General features: G+C 42.6%; 1 protein-coding gene across 4 annotated transcripts in view; it reads left to right on the top strand.

Annotated features, from left to right (window-relative positions):
* The first annotated feature begins 28 nt into the window (after positions 1-28).
* Positions 29-25,988, top strand: part of KDM2B (lysine demethylase 2B) — a 99,279-nt gene continuing 73,319 nt past the window's right edge. For 2 of the 4 annotated variants that reach the window (XM_057377807.1, XM_057377806.1), the window contains exons 1-6: positions 29-134; positions 1,290-1,434; positions 4,628-4,706; positions 8,312-8,358; positions 20,710-20,888; positions 22,659-22,765. In XM_057377807.1, coding sequence (XP_057233790.1) covers positions 84-134; positions 1,290-1,434; positions 4,628-4,706; positions 8,312-8,358; positions 20,710-20,888; positions 22,659-22,765 — 608 coding nt within the window. In that variant the 5' untranslated portion in view covers positions 29-83. The remainder of the gene's footprint in view (positions 135-1,289; positions 1,435-4,627; positions 4,707-8,311; positions 8,359-20,709; positions 20,889-22,658; positions 22,766-25,988) is intronic. The other 2 variants (XM_057377808.1, XM_057377811.1) reach the window with 2 other exon arrangements.

Genomic DNA, 25,988 nt, shown 5'->3' with positions numbered 1-25,988 from the left:
TTTAGCGAGCCCTGGATGGCTTTTGTTTTGCCTCCTCCCATTTGGGCCAAAAATGCAGGACAGGAACTGTTGACAAATAAGTGATGAAACTCTCCAAAAAAATGGAGGCAAAGAAAGACTCTGGAAGAAGATTGGTGTGTAGCTGGCTTCGGTCTCTTTCCTATTCGTGCCTTTTAATTGATTTTGCTTAATTGTTTGCAAAGGGAGAAATGCATGTGGGACGTAGAGAGCGGAGCGACTTAGTTTGCAAGAGCGCGGCTGAGGCAACGGGGAAGGGGCGGAATGGAACCGAGGGACGGGCAGGGTGGGACGATCATGGATCATTTTTTTTCCGGTGCGTGCGGGTTTGCGCTGATCCACCGCGCGTGTCCGCGGGGCTGCGGGGCGGGTTCGCAGGGCGAGAGCTGCCGGGAGAGGGGCAGAGCCGCCGGCGGCAACCGGTGCACCGGGCTCCCCCCGCTCCTCCGGGGACCTACCTTGTGCGCGGCCGGTCCCCGCCGCCACCAGCCCCGTCTCCGCGCCCGCCGCAGCTTCCCCGGGCCAGCGGCACCGGCCTCCGCCGGGCCTACCCTGCATCCCCCCGCATTGAACTCGTCGCTGCCCCTCGGCCGCGGACCCCCGCGCTTTCGGCGCTGTGGAGCGTGCGGGGCGGCGGGGGGAGTGCGCGGGGGCTGCGCATCCATCGCGGCGTTACATAAAGCGATCTGGTTTTTAAATCGCCGCTTCCGGTGTGACTATGGAAACACTCGGATTATGTAAATACCGAAACCTGGATGCTGGGCATCAGATGCGAAGATTCGCCCCCCTTCCCTTCCCTGGGGAATTAGCTCGTGCTCACGTGCAATAACAATAATAATAATATTAATAATAACAATAATAATAATAATAATAATATAAAAAATGATCCGGTCGCTAACCAGCGTTGGCCGCCGTTCACAGTTTTTTGCGGGATTGCAAAACGCATCGGTGCTGTAGCTTGTGAATTGTCGGCGAGTTACGTGTCCCCCGCTCGCCTTCCAGCGCCAGCCCCTGCTCAGCAGCCCAAGTTTGAGTTTTCCTGAAGCCAAGCACCTGTTATTCCTGCCGAGTTCCGTGTCACGGGATGGAAAAGGTGCATGCAGTTGTATTGCAGCTTGTTTGGGTTCAGGTTTTGTTCAATTTGTACCTTGCCATCTTAATTATTTCCCCCAGAATGTGTTTATCAAACCTTTGTGCGCGATCCATGTGCTTTCCTCGATTTTTTCTTTTCCGGACAATGTATTTTATTTTGGTTTTTATGTCTTTTCTAGCGCTGCATCGGCCGAAGGCGGTACGATGAGAATGAGGACCTCTCGGACGTGGAGGAAATTGTCAGCATCAGGAGTTTCAATTTGGARGAGAAATTAAAGAGTAAAATGTACCACGGGGATTTCGTGCATGCCATGGACGGCAAAGGTAACACTGCCGGGCCGGGGGCTGTCCGGCCGCGCTCGCCGCCGCCTCCACGTGCGGCTCCGAACTCCGCGCCGGCTTCGGATTTCGCGCCCGCGCCCCTGCCCGGGGATCCGGTGACGCCGCCGGCCCGAGGGGAGCCGGGGGGCGGCTGCTGGTGGGGCCCTGCAGCCCGTCCCGCCCCCGGGGGGCTGCACCGGCCCGTCTCCCCCGCACCCGGGGGGCGGCTTTTGCCCCGCCGGGGTGCTGGGATGAGCGCGGTGATCCATGGCAGCKCCCAGCACTCACTCCCCCCGCCGTGCCCCGCCACCGTGACCCCAGCGCAGCACCGGGATGTTCAGGAATTAGGTCCTGGCACGGGAGAGGCCGAAACCCCAGCCCCCACTTAGCCAGAGGTGATTCCCGCTCTCCCTCCGCCCCCTCTTGAATCCAGGACCCTTTTTGCAAAAGGGTGCGATTGATGAGCCTGTTCGCCGGGCTGGGAGACTTTAAAGTCAATAACTTCTTTGTGTGTCTATCATATATTAAATTACAGCGCTCCCCTCCCCAAAGTTACTTGCTTTGCTTAGGTGACTCGAATTCCGGAGCGGTAAGCAGAGCCAGACAGCCCAGCTCTGCCGCACGGCTGCCCGGCAGGAAGGGAAACGGGAGAGTTTGCCCGGGAATCAAACGGGCCGTGGGGGTTGCAGGTCACCTTTATTTGCCGCTGTACTGTTGACACGAATCCCTAATCCCAGATGGCTATCACCAAAACTCGGCCTGACTGAGGATGCCTGTTTGGGATGGTTTTCTCAGGAAAGAGAAGTTTTGGCTGTAATCGTCCTGAAATTTCTCTAAGTGTGTGGAGCCACTAATCAAGTTTAGAAAGTTTCCTTTTCTCCCCTAGGCTTAGTTTTGCATGAGCATTTAAAACTCTTTTTAGGAAAGTTGATGTGATGGAGAAATTAAACACCTATCTTACTTAGAAAGGTATTTTTTAGGAGATAAGCTGAACCCCGACCCTTCCTTCGCCAAACAAAATGCAAGCAACTATTTTTTTAGCTGGAAAATGTTAATTAATTTTCCAGAAAATGATTGCATTCTGCTCTCAGCTTCCAAACACCAGTGGTTGCCACTGCCACATGCCTACAGATAGTACAATCCACAGCTTCCCTGGCTTAGCAGCTCCAAAACCTTTGGGCAGCTCTCTCCTTTCTAGGGAACTTGAAAATAAATGAGTGTCTTTTGTTATTTTGTTGTGGTCTGTGTTGGCTTTGTTCAACCCCACAAGGGATTTAAATGCTTTGTTGGGGCATTAGGAAGAAAGGGTCTGCCTTGCTATTTGCTCTGGTTTTATTTTTACTATTGGTTTACTTTTTTTCTCTATAAATCCAAGAGTTGAATTGAATCTGGGCAATACAATGGCAGTAGTATATAAGAATAAAAGATGGTTTATATGAGCACATGGGAATTAGTTGAGTGATCTATTTATTTATTTTTTATTTTCCACATCCTTGTTTTTATTTTTAATGATAACTCTTCTTTCCATGGTGTGAGTTTTGGCTTGAATGCAGTTTGTCATAGCTACTTGTCCTCTAGTYTGCAAGACTATATAGCTTCCTCTGCTTTTTCCACCAATATTATTCCTGATGTTTGTTGACTTTCTGACTTGGATCAGTGTCTGTAAAAAGTCTCTGTGGTTTATTTATTTGCTTACCTWAAGGCAAAAGCTTTAATGGGAATGCCTTTGGGAAAGGATGACTGCTCTAGTACAGAAATATTTACTTGGTAACCTCAGTTCAATGGAGTATTCATTACACTCATTTTGAAARTAGTGGCAATAAAGTTTCTGTAGTTTTAATGTTTCTGTAAATGGATAATTACGGTGCTCTGATTTGGTAACYCTTAAGTAGGAACATTATATCCCTACTTGTCATAATTACTAACTGAATACTGCAAAGCAAAAGTTGTAAAAATAGAGGGAAGCACATGTGCAGGCGTGGGAGCTTGGCCTCTGGCTCTGCTCTTACTTTCAGTGTGGGTTTTAGAGCAGAGAAACATCAGGAATACAAGCTCTGGCTGAGGTGCTCGTGCTCTCCCAGCATGGAGAGCTGGGAAGGATGGACAGTGGGATGAATCTTGGAGTTAAACTGCTCTTGTGTACCTGAATGTTATGCAGGGATTTTATGCTGAGTTTGGGGGTGCAGTGCATTTTGTAGTGCTCAAGGGTCAAGCAATGCTTTCCATTTTAAGGCAGCGTATGGACACTTTAAAAGTAATTTTTTCCTGTAAAAAAGGAAATAGCAGAGCCATAGAAACAGTCCATGGCTGCTGCAGGAATTCCTCTGCTCTCTGTGGCAGAAGGCTCCAAACTGAGTGTGGGGTTTTGTAGCCATGGCTCACCCAAATCGCTGCCTTGTAACTTCCTCTCTAATCCCCAAATCACTGCTATTGTGTCAGACAGTGCATAGMGAAATCCCCAGGAAAGGCCAGCTCTGTGTAATCCTCAGAGAGGAGCAACACGGTAATGCTGGCCACTGTTAACATGACAAATTTATGTTTAATTTTCAGTTTGTGTATTATACTGTGACTCCCCACAATTCATTTTCACAGACTTCCTAAATGCCAGGAGCAGTATAAAATCTGACCATCAGSTCCTGGAGTTAGATTTCTTATTAATTAAAATAAAAGTTGTTCTGTTGAAAGCAACAGTACCCCCACATAAAAAGAAAATTATGTGTGCACAGAATCAGGACTTTCTGCTCGAACCAGACAGTGCTCACTAGAAAACTTGTCTTTTTCTATGTAGAAATGGGTAACTTAAAATATTTTCACTTACACATACACTTTAAACTACACATTTGCCCCAGAAATACCAAACTGATTTTCAGTAATTTAGTCAGGATTATCTTTTAACAGTTAATTTGGTATTTCATTACAGCCTGGGTGTTTCAACACAGACCTTAATTGACAAACTGACTGGCTTCTATTTTATGTGCATCAGTGAACAGGAAAAATAGGGAGCAGCTGGGAGAGCATTGTCTGTCACTGGGTTTCCGGTTTGGATCTAAAATATGCATTCTCTTTTTATTTCTCTTTAGGTGATAGGGAGTTCTTTGGTGAGAAAAGGGAAATGGGCAGAGTCTGAGAAAATGTAACACGAGGTGCCAACACCATTGTAATTGCTTTTGGATGTTGTTCTTATTCATTTTCACAGATTTTACTTTTGAATATGTGCAAAGAGAAGCTCTCAGAGTTCCCCTCATCTTCAGAAATAAGGATGGACTGGGAATTAAGTAAGTTAAAACCAAATTTTGATGATTAATAAATGCTTTTGTGAAATAACCATTATTCTTTCCACTTATATCTGATATTTCTTTTGATGRTCTCAAAATGGATTGCAATTAGTAAGACTGTCAGCACCCTTGAGAGGAGGAATGATTATTTTCYGCTTATAAACAAGCAGATAATGAGGTCTATAAAGTTAAGTGCATACAGCGTGGTACTACACAGTCAAAAATAAGTCAGCAATGAAAGTTAGGAATGAAATCCAAAGGTTTTTGCACTCAATCCATGCAATAATAACAGAACAAACTCCCTTCAATTGTTGACTTCTCAATTCCTTCTTTCATTGCAGGTAGAATTCTAATGATGCCTGTCATTTTCTRTTATAGTTATGTCTCTTCAGAATGTTACAGCTTTGTAAATATTTAATAATGTCTGGTTAAATATGGGATTACTGGAGCCTTTTTGAGGTTGCATTTTGTTAATATCCAGTCATAAAGGATTTGGTATTTTAATAAGAGAATCCTGCAACTTTGTTTGTGAAAGTGACAGTGTCCAATAGAGAAGTATTAAAAGCATTAACTTCATCAGCCATATAATCCATAGTTTAGATRAATGTTCCTGGATACTTTTGGAAATCAGGATTGTGTAACTGACTACAGCTGAAAGAAAGAAGTTCATATAAAATTCTCCTCAGTTCAAGAAGAAAACTGGGGAGATGTTTCAGCTCCTGCTCTGCCAATGGTCCCTGTTCAGTTCATGCTCCAGCAGCAGAGAAGTGTGGAAATGAGAGCTCATCCCACAGACACAAAACATTCCTGGGCTCTCAATCACAGGAGGCTGTGAACATCATGATATGGTAGATTGGCTGATCCACCTATATGTAGGGTGACTTTTGAGATAGAGTGATCTACAAAATAYGTGATATGAGATGATTTTTTTACTTCTGGCATTTTGAATAACTGCTGATACATGCTTCCAGTTCTGCTTGTGCTGAGCAGTCAGCCTGCATGTCTGTGCCTGGCAGATGTACAGAGCTGAACAGTTTGGTTGCTGTGCTTGGAGGTACTCTAAAATGGCAAGGAATGAAAGGARTGAGGAAAAATCCTTACAATGAAACTCTGAAAGTTGCTTTCTACTCTACTTCTGACCATCATGAGCTGCTTCCTGTACATCTGAAAGCAGAGCAGCCCACCTGTATCTCTTAGCAAAAGAGAAGCTGGGTTTTTTGGAGRGCTGTTTCCAGGGTTGTAACTCCAGGAGAGAATGCTCTTTGGAGAGATGTTATCTCTTACCTGAACAGCAGTCATCTTGCATTGTWTTGTGGTTAATCAGATACCTGTGCTGGCCAGAGCTCATCCTCATTAGGATTTGAATAGATTCCCTAGCAAATCTTTAAACATTTAMTAAAAAACACCCAGTGCACACTGAGGTGTTTGCATTTCTCTTCTGGCTGAGGAAGCAAGCAACATGACTTGTGTATTACAGACTGCTRAAAATCTCAAATATAGTCAGTCACACTTTGGAGTTAAATCACCCTACTGTACTATTCCTCACCTATGTTTTACCATATTTGAAATCGTTTGAAGCTTTCACAGTGGTTTTACACAAGATGCATTTGTCTGAAAACTGCACAACATCAAGGAAAAAACATTTCTGCAAGTTCTTGCATTGCTGTTATTCTGGATTTATATGCAGAAAAACAAATGTCTGGTGACATTCAAGAATTTTTTTTTTTTGCTATCAGAGTTTTGTAACAAACCAGCCCTAATTATATAAGGAGGAGTGTGGCTGTTATGCTGGTGGGGCTGGAGCTGAAGAAGTGCAGTCATCACTTGCTGCAGAATTAAAGCTGAACATTCCAAGGCCACCCAACTACAAAATGAGTGCTTGAAAACTGCTGTTTTGAGGCCTGAATTTTTTCACTTAGTGTACTCCTTYTTTAAGGTATCACACATTCTTAGACTACAGAGAAAAAACCCAAGAATCTGCCAGGTGTACACTCCAAARAGCTAAACATGTTTATTTTTTGTGAGGTTGTATTCTTGAAGTTTCAGTAATGTTTATTTTTGACTGCTGCTGAAGCTCTCAGAAAGAATGGAATTGCTCACATCCATCTGGGCTAGGGTTGTTCTCTGTCTTTCTGGTTGATTTTTATTTTGATATATACAAACATGAAAAAGATTGCCCATCTAGTTGTTGGATGTTYCTGACACCAAATACAAGCAAGTTGTGTCATTTGCAGACATGCCTTGCATGTTCTTGTCACCCACAAATATTTCCTCCTTCCTCTGCTTCTGAGTTTCTAGTGCTTGGAAAGAAAAGATGAGCTCTGAATGAACCCTGAAGGTCAGTAGATTGAGGCTGTTTCATTCCGGCAAGGGAGTGAATTCCAAAGCTGTGAGGCCCTCACAGCCAAATGCAAAGATGTGAGGGTTGGCAGAGAAATAACAAAAGATACTGTCCAGCCTCTGCATCCCACCAGAGGAAGGTGATAAGGGTAAAAGAAAGTGGACAAGCAGAATTTGGCAAATAGTTCTCAAGATATGTGCATGCCAATAAACACATTTTTTAACTTTTCAATTTAGTTTTTCGTAATAGTAAAAATTAYKGCTCTGAACATTYGCTGGGTTGTTCTGATTTTCAACTAAATGATGTCAAAAGYCYGGAAACAAGTTGTTTATCTTCAACWTGGGGCAGCAYAGGAGGAGCAGAGCATGGAGCTGGCAGGTCCCACTGACCTGTTGTTCATTACAATTCCTTAGTCAGCTTTTGTGCAATGTGAAATGTGAAATATTGTCAGTAAAATGAAGTCAATCACCCTTAAAATRCCACTACTGTTTTTGTTTTCTTTTTCCATCCAATTTATATGCTGCAGAATTTTACTCTCTCCCTGACATGCAGAACTTGCTCACTTGCTGTACCAGGCTACTCTCTAATTACATTAAGCCCTAAAACATTGCCTGTGTTACAAGTGATCCTGTAAATGCATCAACATCCCTGAACCAATTATACGACCATTTAATTTAGCTCAGAATTAGCCCAAATTGAATTGAACAATTTCCCAACCCACCAAATACAGCCRGGTTGCCTTCTGCCAGATGAGGCGGTTTGGAACAGTCATTAAAAAAAGGGCTTCAATTCATTTTTTTTAAATATATTTTATTTCTAAACCACRAATCCAACCTGTGATGATGTGACTTTGAGGAGGTTGTTTTGCTGCTCTGTGCCTCAGTTTGGCAAGTGTGATAATGTTCACTTTGGGTAGTAGACATGACACACCACGAGTTGCTTAACGAGCTATAAAGGTTTAGGATTTTATTGAAATCACTCCCAACCTCTTCCCTTCTCTCCCACTCCAGTGCTGATAAATAGTGCTAAAAAAGACACCTCTTTCCTTGTGAGTAAAGAAACMGTTGTACACTTGTCAATGTAAAGATGTCATGTGTGTCATTAAAACTTGCACTGTCCACCCTTCAGAGAGGCCTTGCTTGATTCCACCTCCTGCACTAGGGACAAAGAGCACTATGCATTTATTTCTCTTTTATTATGGTAACGAGAGTGTACCCATACTTATCTTGACAGTATTTAACATTGCTTTCTTGGCTAATTACAGAATGCCTGACCCGGATTTCACCGTCAGAGATGTGAAGCTATTAGTGGGTAAGTTATTTTGAATGCACTGGATTAACTCTATACAGAACAGAATTGCTTTTAAATACTTGCCCAGTTKTGTTTGTAGACATTGGTGATAACTCTCAGGATCCAGGAGAAGGCATGAAGAAGCAATTTGTAAATTAAAAAGGCTGAGAGAACCCTAATTAGTAGTTGTGCTGACCAGACTCCGATCTCATACAGGATAATTGGCCATTTGGAAGAGAGGGAATGCTTTTGCTCTTAACAGGTGTCCTACAAACACTTTTGTGATCCTGGAAAGCAGCAGCTCTATTGATCGAGTTCCTATATTTTTTTTTAATCTGTTGTAGAGCATCTGTTTGTGAAAGGTGTGACTGGAGCTGTATCACCTTTTGCCTGTGTTCTCCCCACAGTATTTATCAGTGTCAGGCCAGGTCAGTGCTTTGAGGGGAGATTGTGAAGAGAGGCTGAACACAAAGCTTTGCAAGCTGCCTGGCTTTTGATGAGACACAAACCAGAGAAGTGGTGACTGTCATCAAATGTTTCCTAGTAATCTTTGCAAAAAAAAAAAGGTTTTTAACTCTTAAGAAAAAAACTACATTTTGAGTAGGAGATGATGTTGTATGTTTCTTTGAAATCTGTTTTTTATGGCAGATGGGTGTGTTATTTRTTGTTATCTGAAATGGTTATGGAATAGTGATCCTGTACTCCATGAAGTCATTGCTGTGGAGCAAGCTGGATGTTGGATGTGTTGGCAGCATTCCTTCATGGAGACTTTTAACTGCATTCCTGCTAGTTAGAACTTACTGGGTTTATTTACCTGTGTTGGGGCAGGAGTTAATCTTTAAAAATAGCTCTAATGCTGCATTCTGCAAGACCAATTCTAAAAGAATTACTCTTTGAGYTTTATAGTCAATAGGAATATCAGGTCTGGAAAAGATGTAGCTAAGAAAAACAAAAGAGAGGAACTTGTGCCTCATTTCTGCCCACTTGAGGTTATCAGTGAGAGAGGGGTTATCTCTGATAACCTTCCTTCACAAACAACTCAGCAATGTTGCTTAATTTATGACCATTTATAAATTCAGGAAAAGAAGCCCCAAATCTCTGACAGAAAATGTTTGGGAAGTAGTGTGGGAAGTGCTATTTGGTGGTCAGTCTGCATTGAACTAGAAAATAAAGTCCTAAATTTTGTGAATTTCCTAAATACCTGCATGTGCACATTTGCAGGTACAGAAAAAAAAGCTTTTTGCTGTGGAGGAACCTTGTGCTTAAACCTTGTAGTTATCTGCACCCTGTTGCAGTTTTCTGTGAACTTGTTCCAAGGCTGATAAACTGCCATTTCTATCTCTGAGGCTGCTGGAGCTGAGGGTCTGACGTTGAGATGTTTTGGAGCAGCGTMGTGTTGCATAACAACAGTGTTTTTCCTGTATAACAGTCAAAGTGTGGGAGTTGCATTTCCGCAAGATTGATGTCCTTTGAAGTATTAGGGGGTGGAGATTCCTGTGTACATGGCCAGYGAAACAGGGAGATATTTATAAATAAAGTTATATTTATGAAAAAATGGAGCAGAAATAACATTTGTAATTAACAGATTGCCTTAATGGACATCACACAATCTGAAGCACTGAATACTTTTGGAAGCTGTGAACCATGTGAGGGTGATAGAAAAGAGGAAGTGCTCATGGATATGTGCCTCAGTCTATCACTCTGAGCTCCTTGCTCTTTGTTTGATTACTTCTTTKTATTGAGATTTTTTTAGTGGTTTTCTTGGGTCATCAGTGGTTGAATTTTGAAGTGTGCCTGCTTTTCTGTGCCATCTGCAGTTCCTCCCCCTGTGACTCAGCACTGCCTGGATTGTGCTCCCTGGGTAGGTGTGCAGGCCCTACAAGTGTCTCTAATGTCCAGTCTGGATGTGTTTGCTTTTATTTTTAATTTTTAGCTGACCTCTTTTCAGTTTGCTTGCCACAGGCTCCCAGTCTAAGGCTGTTGAATCCCAGCTTTTACACTCGTACCTAAATAAATTAAATAAACCACAAAATGAATGAAAGTGGTGCTGGGTCTGTGGTGTGCATCACCTCCTCCCTCTCTGGCCTGATGTAGCTTTGAGTGCCAGGGTAGGTATTTGTTGTACACCCCCAAAGTGGAGCTTGCAATCCCAGCAAGCGGCAAAAGGGAAGATTTCAAATATGCTGAGGATTGTAAGAAAGAAAAGAGACTTTGGGTTATTGTGATCCCTGGGCTGAAGAGGTTAAAGTTGTGACCACGGCGGTCACTTSTGTAGGATCAGCAGCATTGTCCTATGGAATTCACCGTGCCCAGCCAGGCATTGTATCAGTGGGAACAGTGCAAGTACAGGACTTAGACTATTCATGGGGTGGTCTAACAACTGACATCAACTCACTGATTGATTTTATTTAACTAACTCACTAAGGGTTTATTTATAGAATTAAAAAAAAAAAAAAGTGTAGGAGCAGCAAAGGATGTGTCATCAGTCATGTAATTTACTATTAAAATCTGATACTGTAGACTGGACTGGGCCATGTTGCTCACAAGGGTAGGAAAYTTTTTGGTTGCTGTGTTCACAAACTGCATTGAAAGACTTTGGTGTTTTCATCTTGTGTAAAGAATCCAAGTGAAGTTCAAAGCAGCATAGCTTTTAATTGTGATAGAATTTGTGCACTGAGGTATGGCAGTAAAGAGCAAACATGAGCAAGCTCCAGTAACTGTTGCAGAGACCAATCTTCATCTGGCCCAAGGAGATGATGCACAAGATGGGACCTAATAGATCATTTCAATATTTGATTCCTGTGATTCTGTCAAATCCCTAAAGACCTGGCAGCGTGCTTTGATCTCAAGACAAAGGGTGAAAGGAAAACCAAGGCTCTACATATCCTGTTGCTTTCTTTGGAGGGAGTAGCTGAAGAAATACTTGATTATTGCTGGGATTTGCCTTCTCATTAGAAACACCAAAAGAACAGGAGCTGAGCCAAAAATTTCAGTTGCAAATTGACTGTTTAAAGAAATGTGTGTGAAGGTCTCTGCCTCAACTATGAGTTTATAATCATGGTGTCAGTGGAGCAAGATAATAGAATAAATTACATAATTAAATCCCTCATGTTTTCAAGGGAAGAATTCTGTAAAGGTGGGGGTTGTTGGCTGTGCAAGTGCAGGTCAGACTCTCCTCRCGCTGCTGACAAGTTCTGGAGGAGATGCTGTGTGCTGTTACACATCTGCTCATGGTTTATTCACTAAGAGCATCACAGTGAACTGAAGTGAGGATCTGAGTTTTCTTTAACATCAGTGGATGAAATCAGACCTGCAGAGGAGAATTTCCCTGGCTGTTTAGGTTTGTTTTTTTTTTCTCACAGGGGAGAGCCCTAAGCAAGGTTTGTGAAGTTTGGGATTGCATCATTTTGCTCATTCTAGGAGCAGCTGAAATTCTGCAGTGCAGTGGTGCACTAAGGAGTGTGGCCTTGTTTTCCCAGATGGGAAGCAGACTGAAAGGTGAAATGATCTGCTAAAATCAGAATTTGGGGAGTCTCAGTTTCTAGTTTTCCTCTAAACTGTAAATGATGTTGTGAATGTGGYGAGCCATGGCTTCCTTGTGCAGGGACTGTGGTGAGGAGGAACAGGTTCCCTGACTGGTTAATGTAAGCAGGCTGGTGTAAATAATTTAAATTCAGCTGGGACAGAAAGGATTACTGCCCATCAAATGTACCTAACAGCCATAAGCTATGTGAGGCTCTGCATCTTTCATCCAGCCATTTTTGTTCTCTTAAATACACACACTGCTGTAGTCCCCAGGAATTCCAGCTAAAATGAGAATATGTATGCCAGGTACTTCACAGAGAGACAAGAACCCCCCTAATCCACGCTTCTGGGAGTAGGTGATATTGAAAAAGGAAYAGAAAGAGATGTAAACATTGTAGGTAGTGATTATTCTGGCCTTATGAAATGTGTTTTATGTATCTATTAAAAACTGTACACACATTTATAGATGTATATACACACACGTATAAATTTAATTCAGTACTGAATCAAGAATCATAAGCAGTTTCCATGGAAGAGAAAATTGTGGTGCTGGTGGTGACTACAGGTCAGGTGGGTAAAGGCAGGAGGGAGGGCAGAGAGTGTGTAAAACACTCCTTTTACATCAGCATACATTTCTTGTGGTGTGTTAGCACAATGGTCCCCAGGCTGGCTGTGCAAATGTTCAGCTTTTTGTTAGCTACTCAAAAAAGCTGAAAGCAAACCMGAGAAGTGTCCCTGAGTAGCTGCTTCCTAGTGATTTTTTGGTTCATTCCTCCTGCGTGTTTGCTGCTCCTCTCAAATTGATCTGTTCTGAAAATTGTATCATGGTTGAATTCACATCAAACTACAAAGCAAGTCGAGAGGCTCGTAGTGTGGTCTGTGAGCAAGTAGGGGAAATTTTGTCTTAATCAATGTACAGTTCTCCATCCTGTGAAAGAAAATTAGCCGTGTAGATACAAAAGAAGGACAAAGCAGCCACAAACTGCAGCTCAGAAAACTTTCCATCATTTCTGCTGAATAGGACCCASTGTTGCTTTTTCTATAGAGCAACGCTCCATTTGTTTCAAGGAAGTTGTGAAATTGGAGACCCAGAGGAGTTAGGAGGGAAGCTCATTAGAGAGGCTCTGTTGTAAGGAGCACTTCCCAAAATTAAACTGGCTGCTCAAAGGAAGTGCAAAAGTCTGCCCCCAGACTCGCATCCAAGTCTTGATTAAGATGTATGGTTCTCCCCTGGTGTGGGGATTTGTCCTGTGAATGGGAATGCCACGTTGGGAAGAGCAGAAGAGCTGAGTCAGGAGTCATTAACTGCTGTGTCTCCAGGAGCCTTGTGTGGAGGGACAAGGAGCTCTGTGCTCTGCTCCTGCTACCCAAATAATGCATTTTTCAAAACACACTGGACCRGGCTCTTCTAGGGCAGAGGAGTCATCACTGATCTCATGGGAGGGGAGGTACTTGGATGAAATAATTCCATTCATTGTAAGATTTCTCCTCTTATTTCTTATGGGGYTTTTGTGCCCCACTGTGTGATCTGTGCCTGGCCTGCTCTCTGGGTTCTCCTGTTTTCCTTTCCATACTAAGAAAATTGAGTTAATGAAACATTCTCATTGTTGTTGCAGTTTGGAAGGCCAGTGTCTGTGCAGTTTTATGCCAACTTGTGAATGTGTTCCTYAGGCTGTGAGAATTCAGACAGAATTCAGACCCTGCAGGTCACAGCCTAAGATCATCAAGGGATTCAGATCCACAAGAGTCCCAAATGCCTCCAGTAGCTGAGAGGAGCAGGGGATCCAGGAGCATCCTGAAGCAGGAGATAAGGATGGCTCCTTGCAGGAGGAGGCTGAACTTGGATGTTCCTCACAAGTGACTGTAAAATAATTGCATGGCACTGCTATTCCCACTGATCTGAGGCTACAAACCCAAAACCTGTGTTTCCAGGGAGCTGAGTTATATACCTGCCTACAAACGTTTTCAAAGGGAAAACTGGAGAATCAGAAARCAGCTTAAGTCAGGGCCCCACTGATTTGTCTCAGATGTTATACAGCAACATGTGTTTGAGATGCAGTCCATAAAAATAAATTGTTTCCTCCATCATGTTGTTTTGTGACCAAAGCTYGTTTTAAAAGCTCACAGTATTTTTAAAAAGAGCTTTGTTTTTAAAATCAGGTTCCAAATTCCTCACCGTCATGCTGTTGGACTGTCAACATGCTTCATGTTCTAAGCTGGGAAATGTGCTAAGTCAGGCCTAAAATCAGCAAATAAATRTTACTACTGAAAATGATAATTTCTCAGAACCTGTAAGCTGAGATGGAGCCAAACCAATGGTCTGTCAACCAAGGGGTTTATAAGTACTGTTGGCATGAGCTGGACAGACTTCTAGCTGCTGCATTTATTTTTAAATTTGAGTACTGCAAAGAGGAAACATCTGGACAAAAAAAAAGTAAAATAAAATAAAATAAAATGTGCTATTTCACTGCCGTGATTGATTCCAATTCCAAGGTACAGCACTGAAGATCTATTGGCTCATCCTTTTGTCTTTGTGCTTTTTTCTTTCTTTTCCCTTGAGCGACCTCTCCTGTTTTCTCTGTATCCCTCTTTCCTTGGTGAGGCTGCTGTGCTGTACAGAACTAATTTTATTCCCTAATTCCATAGTCACTTGTGAGGAAATACAGATAAATCCTTCCAGAKGGAAGCAAGTGCTCTTAGGATACTCTTGCCAAGAATGAACCAATAGTGATAGAGAGATCAACACACTTTGCTTCAAACAGGACCACTGGGACTTAACAGGTGAGGTTTTTATGGTTTCCCGTGGGATCTGTCCCTTCTCTGCAGGACACCAGCAGTCCTGTATGGCAATCAGACAGCCTAATGCAATTTCTGACCTGCTCCATGTTTGCTCAGGGCTAGGAAGAACTACAGAGGTGCACTGTGTTCTCTCCTGGGCAGAATTAAAATTAGTWACTAGACATCAGAGTTTCTGAATGGATTTTTTTTTTTTCAAGTGAAGCTTCCATTAGTGATTTTCCTACAGTCTGAAAGCTCTAATTTGTTGAAAATTGAAGTGGTTTGCAGCAACTGTGAAGGAACCCTTTGGGACTTCAGCATCCACCAATGTTAAGGTGGAGCAGCGTATGAATCAAGTGGAAATCTCTGTCTGTTAAAGTGTTGAGTTGCAGACTGTCAGAGGATGTTGCTTCACTTAACACTCTCTGGTTTTGTGCCTCTTAAACAGCTTATTGTTTAAGAAGAAAAGCTGCAGTCTGCAATAGCAGGAGGGAGCTGGGGCTGTGTGGGATTTCCCAAAGCGCTGGGCTTGGCTGCACATCCTTCCCCTGATGTTTGTRGAACTGTGCTGGGAAGCAGGCAGGGAGCTGACCCCGCTTAAAAAAATTATTTAAGCCTCATCAGTTTCTTGAGTATTGGTGAACAGTTTGTATCATGAAACCAGGACCTAGGGCAGACAGAGGTTAAAACTTACCCAGTGTTCCTGATGGACTGGAAATAGAAACTTCACCCTCTGATGCCAGTACGAGGCTCAGGTGCCAGACCATCTCTTTGGCATCTAAACTGGCCTCTAGTTTTGCTGCTGCTGCCTGTTATGTGACCAGGGGAGGTGTCTCTGTTCCTTGTGCCACCTATTGCATCCAACAATTTGCTTTTTTAGCCATACTAATTAAGCAAGTCTAAATTGGTGTCCTGCTCATTCTCTTCCTTCTCCCCTCACTTCTGGCATTGCTCTCCCATCTCCTCCTGTGTGCTGGCACGGGCTTTCCTCTTTCTTGTAGTGAGGTGGTTCAGGAAGTTGGACTGGCAGAAAACTCAGAGGAATATACGTAYACATTTGTTATTTTGATATATTTTAGGTGCTTGTTTAGATCTCAGCTCTAACCAGTGCTGGGCTAAGCTGTGATGGATGTAGCCTTCCACTTCTGTCATAAGTTTTCACTGGGGCTCTGTGCATCAGAAGTGCCTGGTGAGTGAGCTTTGAGCCATGATCAGGGKCTCTGTGCAATAAAATAAATAAAAAGAAGGTACTTGATGCTCACTCATTATGATTTTATTTTCTTGCTCCTAGAAGTAAAAATGAAATATTATAACACTCACTTGCCTATGTTTAGCATGTCCGCTGACTTGCCATTTTGGAAGTAAAACCAGTTCTATTTTTAGAGCTGAGCTTCCTGTTTGAGCTCTCTTTAAGTTTGTCCTTTGCCTAACACAGGCAAACTCTTTAAAAAAACTTAGTTAAACTGGGACAGTTTTGCTAAAAACAGTCATGTTCATATCCAGATATAAGCAGCAATAAATCTGCTTTAAATGAATATTACAATAAAAATACAATCTCTCAAGAGAATGTATTTCCATGATGTCAGGACATGAAAGTGAAATTGAAGTGGTGTGTTGATGTGGTCACAGGCATCTCAAAGCCTGTGTGTACAGGTGGATTTAAAGATGAATTGTCTGYGGAAAAATCAAGTAGAACAGCTATTTTAGAATAACTCTCCATAGTCACACTGTATTTCTGCAGTAAGCATCCTCGGCTTTAGCTCATTCAAACTAGAAATAAACAGTCTTTATTTTGAAGTGATACCACCCAAAATCCTAAATATTTTATGKTAGTTGTTATGCTTTTGTGTCATGRTATTCCCTAGTCCAGAATGACCTATAAATGTAGTGACTTTACCTAAAAAGATRTATTAATATCAGCATGTTTTGGACGTTCGGTGTAATCAGAGCTGTGTGTTTCTTCAGATATCCTCGTAAGTGTGGGTACAAGATGTGGGGTGTGTTGACAACCCTTTGACACCTTCAAATAAATATCCTTCTAGATATCAGAGGGGAGCTGCAGGATTGCTGTACAGTGCACGTGTTAATAGCTAATTGAACAGTAGTTGAGGGCCTTCTTCCATTTCCTAATTGCCAAGTATGAGGGAAATCAAAGCCAAAATTTTCCTCGTTACAGGCTCATGATGGGGTTCAGAGGGCAGAAAGGTTATAATTTTTATATTGTTACTGTTTGATATATTTATGCTGAGATATTTTAGGAAGCGATTAACCGTCTTAAAATAGATGTGATAGATAAATAAAACATAAGATTTTCACTGAAGTTATATCCCATCTCACTTTTCTTAGACCTTGTGTTATTTTTCTTTCTGTAATTGTTATTTGTGTGYTCTGTGTTTTCAGCCAATTGGAGTATGCTTATGCCACAAGTTAATGCATTTGTATTCTGTATACAAAATCAGAAGTAAAATGTTTCTTTGCATAAGGATTCTCTTTCTATGTGCTTTYCACGGTCTGAAACTTCTAAGAATCACTGAAAATTACAGCTTGGCTGGGTGTAAGCATACTGATGAATTCTATATAATGTCTCTAAATAGCATGATTTGTCTGAGCCCCTTTCTCCAGCCCAGTCCTGTCGCAAGAATGCTGAAGGGTGACCCAGCTGTGCTGTGTGAGGAAATGTTGGGGACAGCCGTGTGCGATGGCCGGGCTCSTTTCCCTTTGTTCTTCTGTGCCCTCTGGTGGCACTGGGAGCGATGGGATCGGGACGCGTCTCTTAATTTGTTCCTACCCTCCCTCTGAAATGCAGGGAATGTCGGGAATAGTTCCACTTGAGCAAGGACTTTCTGCTCGGATTCACATCCCTCCCAGTTAGCAGGGGATATCATAATAGTCTCCTGTGGGTAGCAGAAGAATACGTGCTTCCAGCYCCGGGAGCTCCGGGGGGATTAACTGGGATGCAAGTCAAAGCCTCAGTCTTTAGGTACAATTAACCCGCTAGCGAGGCTGGCAGATTTCCTGAGGCTCTGCCAAAAATCCTGCTTTTACAAACCGAGGATTTTTCTACTCATAAGAAGCATAAAGATTAGACAGGACCAGCRGGCCGGTCCCTTGGCATTAGAGGTTGGTTTCTGGTTGTCAACACTATATTGTACCTTCAGCACAGATCTCAATTCAGCCACAGAGGGTTAAAATTATTCCCCAAAGTAGCTTTATCCTCTTAATGGACAGGCTYGATAATCATTCTTACAGAAAGGACATTTCCTCTTTCCTCTGCTATGGGGGAGTTGCACCTTTTCCTGCTGGTGCTGTGCTGGAGAAGAGACCACAGCCTAGAAAACTCTGGTGTCATTTACAGCTCTGATTCACTCCTCGTGTGCATTTCTCATACTCCACTGTGTGCCCCTGGAATTGATTCTTGTGTCTCCTCCTTGCCGTTGTCTGTTCCCCTTGTCAAAGATGGCACTAGCTTGTTTCTTAGTTACTGTCTTTGTGATCCTTTGGGGATTCGCTTGTGCTCCATGAGCAAGCAGCAGTAGAGGAAGATGTTTCTTTAGGCTGTAAAATCCCSCAGCATCACCACTCTGCCTCTGAGTCACATCTGCTGCCAGAGATGAAGCAGTGCCTCTTAATCCCACATTGCCAGTCCAGATTTATATTGGAAAACATCCAGGCAAGTCAAGGGTGGAATGGTGCACGATGCACTGGAGCTTTGGGATGTGAGCAATAAGAAAGGGATCCAGGTGTCTGTTAATCCATGTCTGGTGAGTGATGAGCTCAAGTGAGAGACAGTGGGGGGCAAGAGGCTGCCAGGGTCATTGAGATCCTGCTGGGACCTTMTGGGCTGCCCCAGGCTTGGTTGAGTGGGGTCCCTTCTTTGAGAACAGAGTGTGGCAAGGGGATGCCTAGGAATTGGTTAACAGGAATGGATCATGGTAAAATGATCAGAAAACCAGCCTGACCTGAGATCTCACAGCCTGGCACCACTTTTTGGAGCCTCTGTGTGCTTCTTTCCCTTGTACTTTCCTAGATGATATTTTTTCACCTTGTACTAGGAACAGGAGATWGAAGAAAGAGCTGAATCTTTTCAGGACAGAAGAGATAAAGCTGGCAGTGAGCCAGAGCCACTGTGCAGTGGGCAGTGAACACCARGATGTGAACCTGTAATTATACATCTCAAATTCTGTGAGCAGTACTCCAAGAATCATTATGTATGGGCTTGTTTGACAGGACTGTGGCTTAAGAGAAAAACATCCCCTCAAATTACTCTTTAATTTGGAAGTCAAGAGATTATCAATTCAAATCTTAAGCTCTTCTGCCTGTAATTGATAATYGTGTTCATTTAACAAACCTGCTATTGAACTGCTCCTCATACTCTTAATTCATCAGGTAACTGCTGATTTTTCTTTCAGAAAGGATAATTGAGAGGCTGTACAAGGTAGCTTCCAGCAAAGCTGAGATCAAACCTCGACTAAAATCTGGCAGATCCCAGGCTCAGCCACACAGCCCTTCAAATATAAATTTTCAGTGTCTGTGTCCTTAACCCCTGTGGGCTGTAGCCATTGCTTTGATCCCAGGCTCGGGAAGCAGAGATCAGGATGGCTTTCATTAGGGGCCTGTTTAACAGGACTCCACCCCAGTGGCTAACCTGTGGAATTAAAGAAAGGTCATTCCCCTAAACAGTAAAGTTGTTTGCAGTTAAAAAAAACCCAAAAAAAAACCCACAACAAAACCCCCCAACCCATAACTCGATTTTATGTATGCTGTTTCAAACATGCAAATCCAAATTTAAGTACTCTCGTGCTTTTTCACACATTTCTAAACTCTCCCTGTCGTGCCTCAAGGTGGCAACACTCCAGACAGTCCCAAGCCCAGCCCAAGGATGGGATCCTGTTCCCTGGCCTTGGAATGAGGAGTCTGACTGACAGGCTGGTGGGACTAGTCCAGATTTACACAATTTTTTTTTTTTTTTTAAATTTCAAAGCTTTATGATCTTGAGTTCCTTTGCAGAACCATTATCACATCTGTCACTGTCATTGCCATCAGGGGCTAAGGATGTTTGTAATGGAGAGCTGCAATCCAAGCTATCACTCTTGCTGAAATACTGCTCCCAAGCACACGATAGGCCAGGTGCTGTAATTATTAATAATTCCCTCCGATGGTGCATATCAGCTCTACATTTTGTTTTAATGCARTTTATTTTGAGTTATTTTTTCAGCAGTGAAAATGGTTTTGGAGAGATTTTTTGGAAGCGTTGAGGGTTTGTTTGCTGGAGTCCTCTCCTGGAAATGAGGCATGTCTCTCATGGGCTCCTGTTCRCTCACACACAAATGAACTGCTAATTAGGATGATGGAATTGCTGGGAGAGGTGAAACCTTCCAGTTGGCCAAAGAGAAGATTGTGGATTAATCTGTGGAAAGCTGAAGGCTCGACTAAAACTGCTGCTCAACATTCTGGTGCTAATGAGACTTGTATGTCTGCCACGAGGAGCTGAAAGTATGTCCTGTAGTTTTTGYTGAGATCCAAAGTGGGGGCTCACTCCTCTGTGGCATTTAGCGCTTTCATCCCCACTAGTGATGACTGGAATTGGGAATGTTGAGCACTTTACAGTATCCAGTGATGCAAGGCAGTTTTTGCTCCTTGTGGATAGTTTTTGYACATGAGTAAAAGCATCTTGAGAGAACATATGGATGTTTAGAAAATTGCAGTATGATTTGGAGAGCAATTTGTCTTGTCTGCCCCCTGCWACCATATTGTATCACTTCTTCATAGTTTTTAATGTAYTTCTGCTCACGTCAATTCACGTAAAGGAGGGAACTGCTCYCTCCATCTCTGTTCAGTGTCATCTTGGGCAAAAAGTCCAGTTCCAAGTTAGTTCCTTGCTCATTGTTTGAGCTTCTCAGGAGCCATGGAAGGGCTGGTACTGGTCTCTTACCTTCTTTTCCTGTAGTTTCCCTGCAGTCATTGAGAACTTTTATATATATATATATATATGTAAAATAATATACATACGTGTATGTATAGATACATAAAGGCAAGGCAGATGTTTTGAAACTGCTGCTGTGTTTGCAGGAAGCCGCCGGATCGTGGATGTGATGGATGTGAACACTCAGAGAGGAGTTGAGATGAGCATGTCCCAGTTTGTGAGGTACTACGAGACCCCAGAGGCCCAGAGGGAGAAGCTCTACAAYGTCATCAGCCTGGAGTTCAGCCACACCAAGCTGGAGAACATTGTCAAGCGCCCCAATGTGGTAAGGGAGCCCATGGTGATGGGCTTTATTTTCAGCTTCTTCCTAGAAATAAACCACGGAGTTTAAACAAGGTGATGGGAAGTGCCTGTAACTCCTGCTCATTTAGTGTCAGGATCTCGGTTTTAGCCAAGTAGAAAGCTGGTCTCCTTGACAGTGGAACTTAATTTACAGGAATTAGGTACCTGATGAGCTGTTAATCATGCAATTTGCACAGATACACAGTTCCTCTCAAGGTATTTAGGGGAAATTTCATCCAAAATTGAATACCTATYTAGTATTTTTCCTTCCCTAAGAAAGCTTAAACTATTAGGAAACTTCATTATATAGGAATCCTTCTTTTAGCTAAAAAATGTTCAAGGGTTTCCAAAGCAAAAAAATTGGAAACAAAATTGTTAAATGTAGAAATGCATACATAATTAAATCAGCATAATCACGACTATCAAGTAGAGGAAGGGGGTAGATTTGTACACACTTTTTAAAGGTAGAGAGCTTTTGTGATTTTATTCCCAATGGAGTCACTGGCAATGACCTTATTAGTAAAGATGATTTCATTTRTCTCTGAAATGCAGCCATGTGTGCWSTGCTAGCATGTAGCTGGGTGTGCAACTACAGCTCGATGACGTTTTGTTTTCAGACACATTTCACCTGATTTCGAAGTTCTTTTCTAGTTTCAGCAGCAGTTTTTACACTGGGGACATCTCTTGCTGAAGCAGACAGTACAAACACCACACTTCTGCCWGAACAGGTCAAAAATAGATGGCAGCTCTAATTGCTGATTTGTAGAAGTAATTCTTAACTAGACTTTTGTGTTCTGTTACACTCAGATCACAAATGGAATGTTAAACACATATTTAGAAGTTCATTCAGACTTTTGCTGGCATTCAGACATTTAGCAGGCAATTTGAAGGTGCTCTGGGGCGTTTCTGGTGTTCAATTGATCCCACGTTTTCCCAAACACAGCTCAGTGAGCTTTGAAAACATCTGTGCAAATTTCCTGGGTACTTAGAAATGAAAAACACAGTTAGGTACCTGTTATTACCTGTAAATGGTTACTTCATAACTGTTTAAAATGACTTGAGTGGTCTTTTGTAAAAACAGGAATATTTAGATCTCACTGAAAGAGAGATTTGCATCCCAAGGGAGTAGAAGAGAGAGATTTGTAGAAGTCCAGTACCTAAAGTCAGCTCTCATATATTTGTATAAGTGGTTCCCTTGAATTCTGCAGAGCTCTGAGCCCATGTAAGGCAGAAATACCTGACTTGTGTTCCCCATTGTGTAAACTCTGGGTTGCAATATCAGAATGTGATAATTATTTCAGAATCAGGGCAGTAACCAAGTTTTGTTTTCACACACAGTTGTGGTATTCATGGAATCGGTCCCATTTCCTCCTTGAAATGGAAGATATTAGAATAGCATAATCCCTTTTATGTTTGCATTTTAATGTTCATAAATGCAATTTCTAGGCTGTTGGCTACAAAAATGTTTTTGAACACAGACAAATACAAGAGAAGGTGCTCACAGGTGCCCATGAGACAGAATTTGCACCCAGGTAAATTGACTGTAAAACTCTCCTTACTTTGAGTTGCAAAAGGCTGAATTGTGGTGATGAAATGCTGCACCTTAACAAGTTGGGTGCACAGGACTTGTGCTGAATAGCAAGGTTCTCCCTGTCTGTGAGCATCTGCTGCTGTCACTGGAGGAGTTTTAGCCAACAAGAATATGTCCTACCATGTGTTCAGGAAYTAACAGTTGGTTTTGGTGGCGTTTCAGGTGGACTTAGTCGACTGGGTGGACAATATGTGGCCRCAGCATTTGAAGGAGAGACAGACAGATGCTACCAATGCTATATCAGAGATGAAATACCCCAAAGTAAAAAAGTAAGTCTTAAAAAAACTCTGCTCTTACTGCCTTAAGTCCTTTTACACTTTGCTGAATACAGTCTTTAATCAAATCTCGTTGAAAAGTGCGTATTTATTTTTCAGTTTTGAGCAACTGTGGCAGACTGACCTTACTAGTAAATTCTCTGAAAGTGCTGCCCAAAGAAATCACTTCACACCACAGAGATATGTCACACAGTGTAGTCAAAGTCTGATTTAGGCTGGGCTCAGATCCTTCACASGTTTTAAACTGCTAATGACAGAAGTTATTAGCTGCGAAACATTTTGTGAAATGAGCTTCAAGTCCWTTTTAATAGGTGTGTGTGACTTCCCAGAAACTCTGTCACTGCCCTTCCTGCCACTTTACTTTCCTGTTCACTTTTTCAAGAGCAAGGGGAAATAYTGGACTGACCATACAGGCTCAGGACCCGATCAGGGTAGGTTTGAAACTGAACACAAGTGCATTTTGTCCTGATTCTGCCTATCTCAGCTCTAGTTTTTGGCCAAGCATAGGCTCACCTYGCTGTTTCTTCTGCTTTAATGTCTTCCTTGAAACTTTTTGTGTGATGGTTGGAAAAARGAACTATTTGGGGGGGCTCACAATGTGCACTGCAAGTTTCATGGGAATGAGTACAGCTAAGATAGGGGTTCCTTTAATGATGTAATGACCTTATGGCTGATGAACACCAGGTAATCCTGGAAGCCCTTCACTGCTGTTTCTGTTTTATTGACCAGACTGAATRCTGGCAGCATCCCAGGCTCTGCTGTTGAACCGACCTCTGGTGCTCTGCAAATCACTCAGAACTCCTTCCAAACTGTAAAATAGATTGGTACTAACAGAAACAAAGGAGTGTGCAGTCAGGAGGTGAAATGTAGCATTTACTCTTGTTATGTAAAAATAAACATTTTGGAAGGTAAAGGTCTCCATAAAAGAAGAGACTCTGTGGCAGGCATTGGGGGGATATGCTCAGCACAATTGATTTCAGTGGAAGCTAAAGATACTCCTACATTTTGAAAGGATCAAACTGCTCAATGGGGTAACTGGATCTGGACTGGAGTGCCCCATGCATTTGAAAATGTTGAAAATTACTTGCCTGAGTTCACACAATAAACCAAGTGGTTAGTCAGCTAAATAACATTATTTATAATTTGCTAGAACTAAAAAACTGAACCAGGATTCAGGGCCAAAGGATCCATGGATGGTACAAGGTAAGAAGTAAAGAAAACAATTCTTTTCCTAGAGAAGGCACACTCCAGATGCTAAAAAAGATGGTTTGAAGGATAAGGTAGCAACATGACTAACAGAATTTAGCAGAAAAAGCAGARTATATGCTTGCAGTTCACTACTTGCATCATGAAATGCCAGATGGTAGGTTTCAAAGGGATTTTAGAGACGTAACAATTCAACAGATTTTGATATGGAGTTTTTCCCATTTGTGGAGGGTGGCCTTGTGGGAAGGCAGGAGATGCSTGATGAAGAAGCAGACACAGAGCCATGGAGGTTGCTGTCACTGGCAAAGGGAAGGTGGAGGTTGACAGCTTGATAAACTAGTMAATGTGATAGGTACAGGGAAGCTAAACACGGAAAGACTGTGAGCGCTTGAAATGTGACAATAGAGTCTGATGTTGGGAAAAGGAGTTACCAGGCATGAGTGTTAAAGGCGAGGGTGATGCAGCTGGAGTGATGAGGATGTTGCTAGTGAGTGTCATCTCACAGAAAGACTAGAGAAGGATGATTTACAGCACTGTTGGCACAAACCCTTTATCAGTCTGAAGAAGCCACAAAGATAAAACCAGTAACAAACAGTGACAGTCTGTGAGCACAAGAGAAGCTGCACCAGATCAGGACAAAGATCTGTGGCTCTCAGTAACCTGYCTGCTGTTGGGTGCTGGCATTGATGCCCTGGGAGGATTGTAAGAAGAGTGTGAGCATAAAATGACGCCACTCCTAAAAATTATCTTCTGAACTTCGACTATCTGTAGTCCAGGCAGGGGCTGTCTTGAGGTAGAAGTGGTTTCTATGTGCTCAGTGACTCTTAAGAGATGGCTCTTCCATGAACTTGTCCAGTTTAAAGATGAAATCCTCAACAGACTGGCTTTCTCCATCTTTGGGAATTCAGTTTGACCCCTTCCTGTAGAAACAGAGATCCCAGCTGTGTTTGCTGTGAGTACCAGAGGGTTTGAGCCATTATGAAGGAGATCAAGCTCAGTTGTGGAGCCACAAGTCAGTTCTGTCACTTGTTTCACACTGCCCATTCTCTTACGTGAATCATCAATATTCATATGCTTTACTAATGACTGTTGTTGCTCAGAAATGGGATCGATTCATTCCATTCTTGTTCTTAGCATTCCCATAATTCTGAGAGTTTGCAGTATGCCATCCCCACCATTAACGTGTTCCCTACAAACAAAAAGCACTCCAGCGAGAGCGCTGCAGTTTCGCAGACACAGATGGCATTACCAGACACAAATGTCTGTCTTGGCTCCTGCACGTCGAGTTCCGTGCTGGGAGTGAAGTTAGAGAACGCTCCATCTGCTGCTTCGGTTACCAGGAGCACCACGCGTGCTGGAGACCACCCTGCCTCGCACTTGGACTTGCACCATTAACTTCTTAAAAAAAAWTCTGGGTAATGAAGTTATTTTTCTGTCTGTAGGTAAATGGCTGTTTACCTCACAGGAGMTTTAGAGGRCTGAATTAAGTGGGGAAATAGTTTRTGTGCCCTCTTCCAYRTCCCAGGGTGCAAGTTCCTGAGRAAAGCCTYGCAGACATGGTACCCTGGATGAGAGTGGGAAGATGCTGTGTAACCAAGAGGCAGCAGGAAAAGGCAGTGCTGCTGTAACATTAGCTTTAGGGGCAGAAGCTTGTTCTATCACCATAACCATTTTCAGGTAACTGAAAACAAGCTCAGATTTAGTCTTCTGTTTAAATTCATGAAGAACTGAAGCAATCGGGATACAGCCGAGCCAACCAAAAAAAAAGTACTAATTTGATTTCTCATTTATCAAAAGAGAGAGCCCTGCTGAAATTATTATTCTCATTATTAGGTTTTGTGTTTGTAGCCTTGCAAGATTATTTGCAATGCAGTGGCAATGAAATAGCTACTGTTCAGGACATGAAATAGTAACAGGCACTTCTAAGAACTTGGTCATGTTTATACTGTGGAACAAATGAAAACGAAAGCTTTAGTCACTGCAACATCCTTTTTACCTTCAAAATTCTTCC

Source organism: Malurus melanocephalus, unplaced genomic scaffold (genome assembly GCF_030028575.1).
Source record: "Malurus melanocephalus ecotype Western Australia unplaced genomic scaffold, MMel_1.1 scaffold_325, whole genome shotgun sequence".
In the NCBI taxonomy this organism is placed as follows: Eukaryota; Metazoa; Chordata; class Aves; order Passeriformes; family Maluridae; genus Malurus; species Malurus melanocephalus.
Note: the sequence above shows the minus strand (reverse complement) of the source record. Positions and strands in the feature narration are given on the sequence as shown.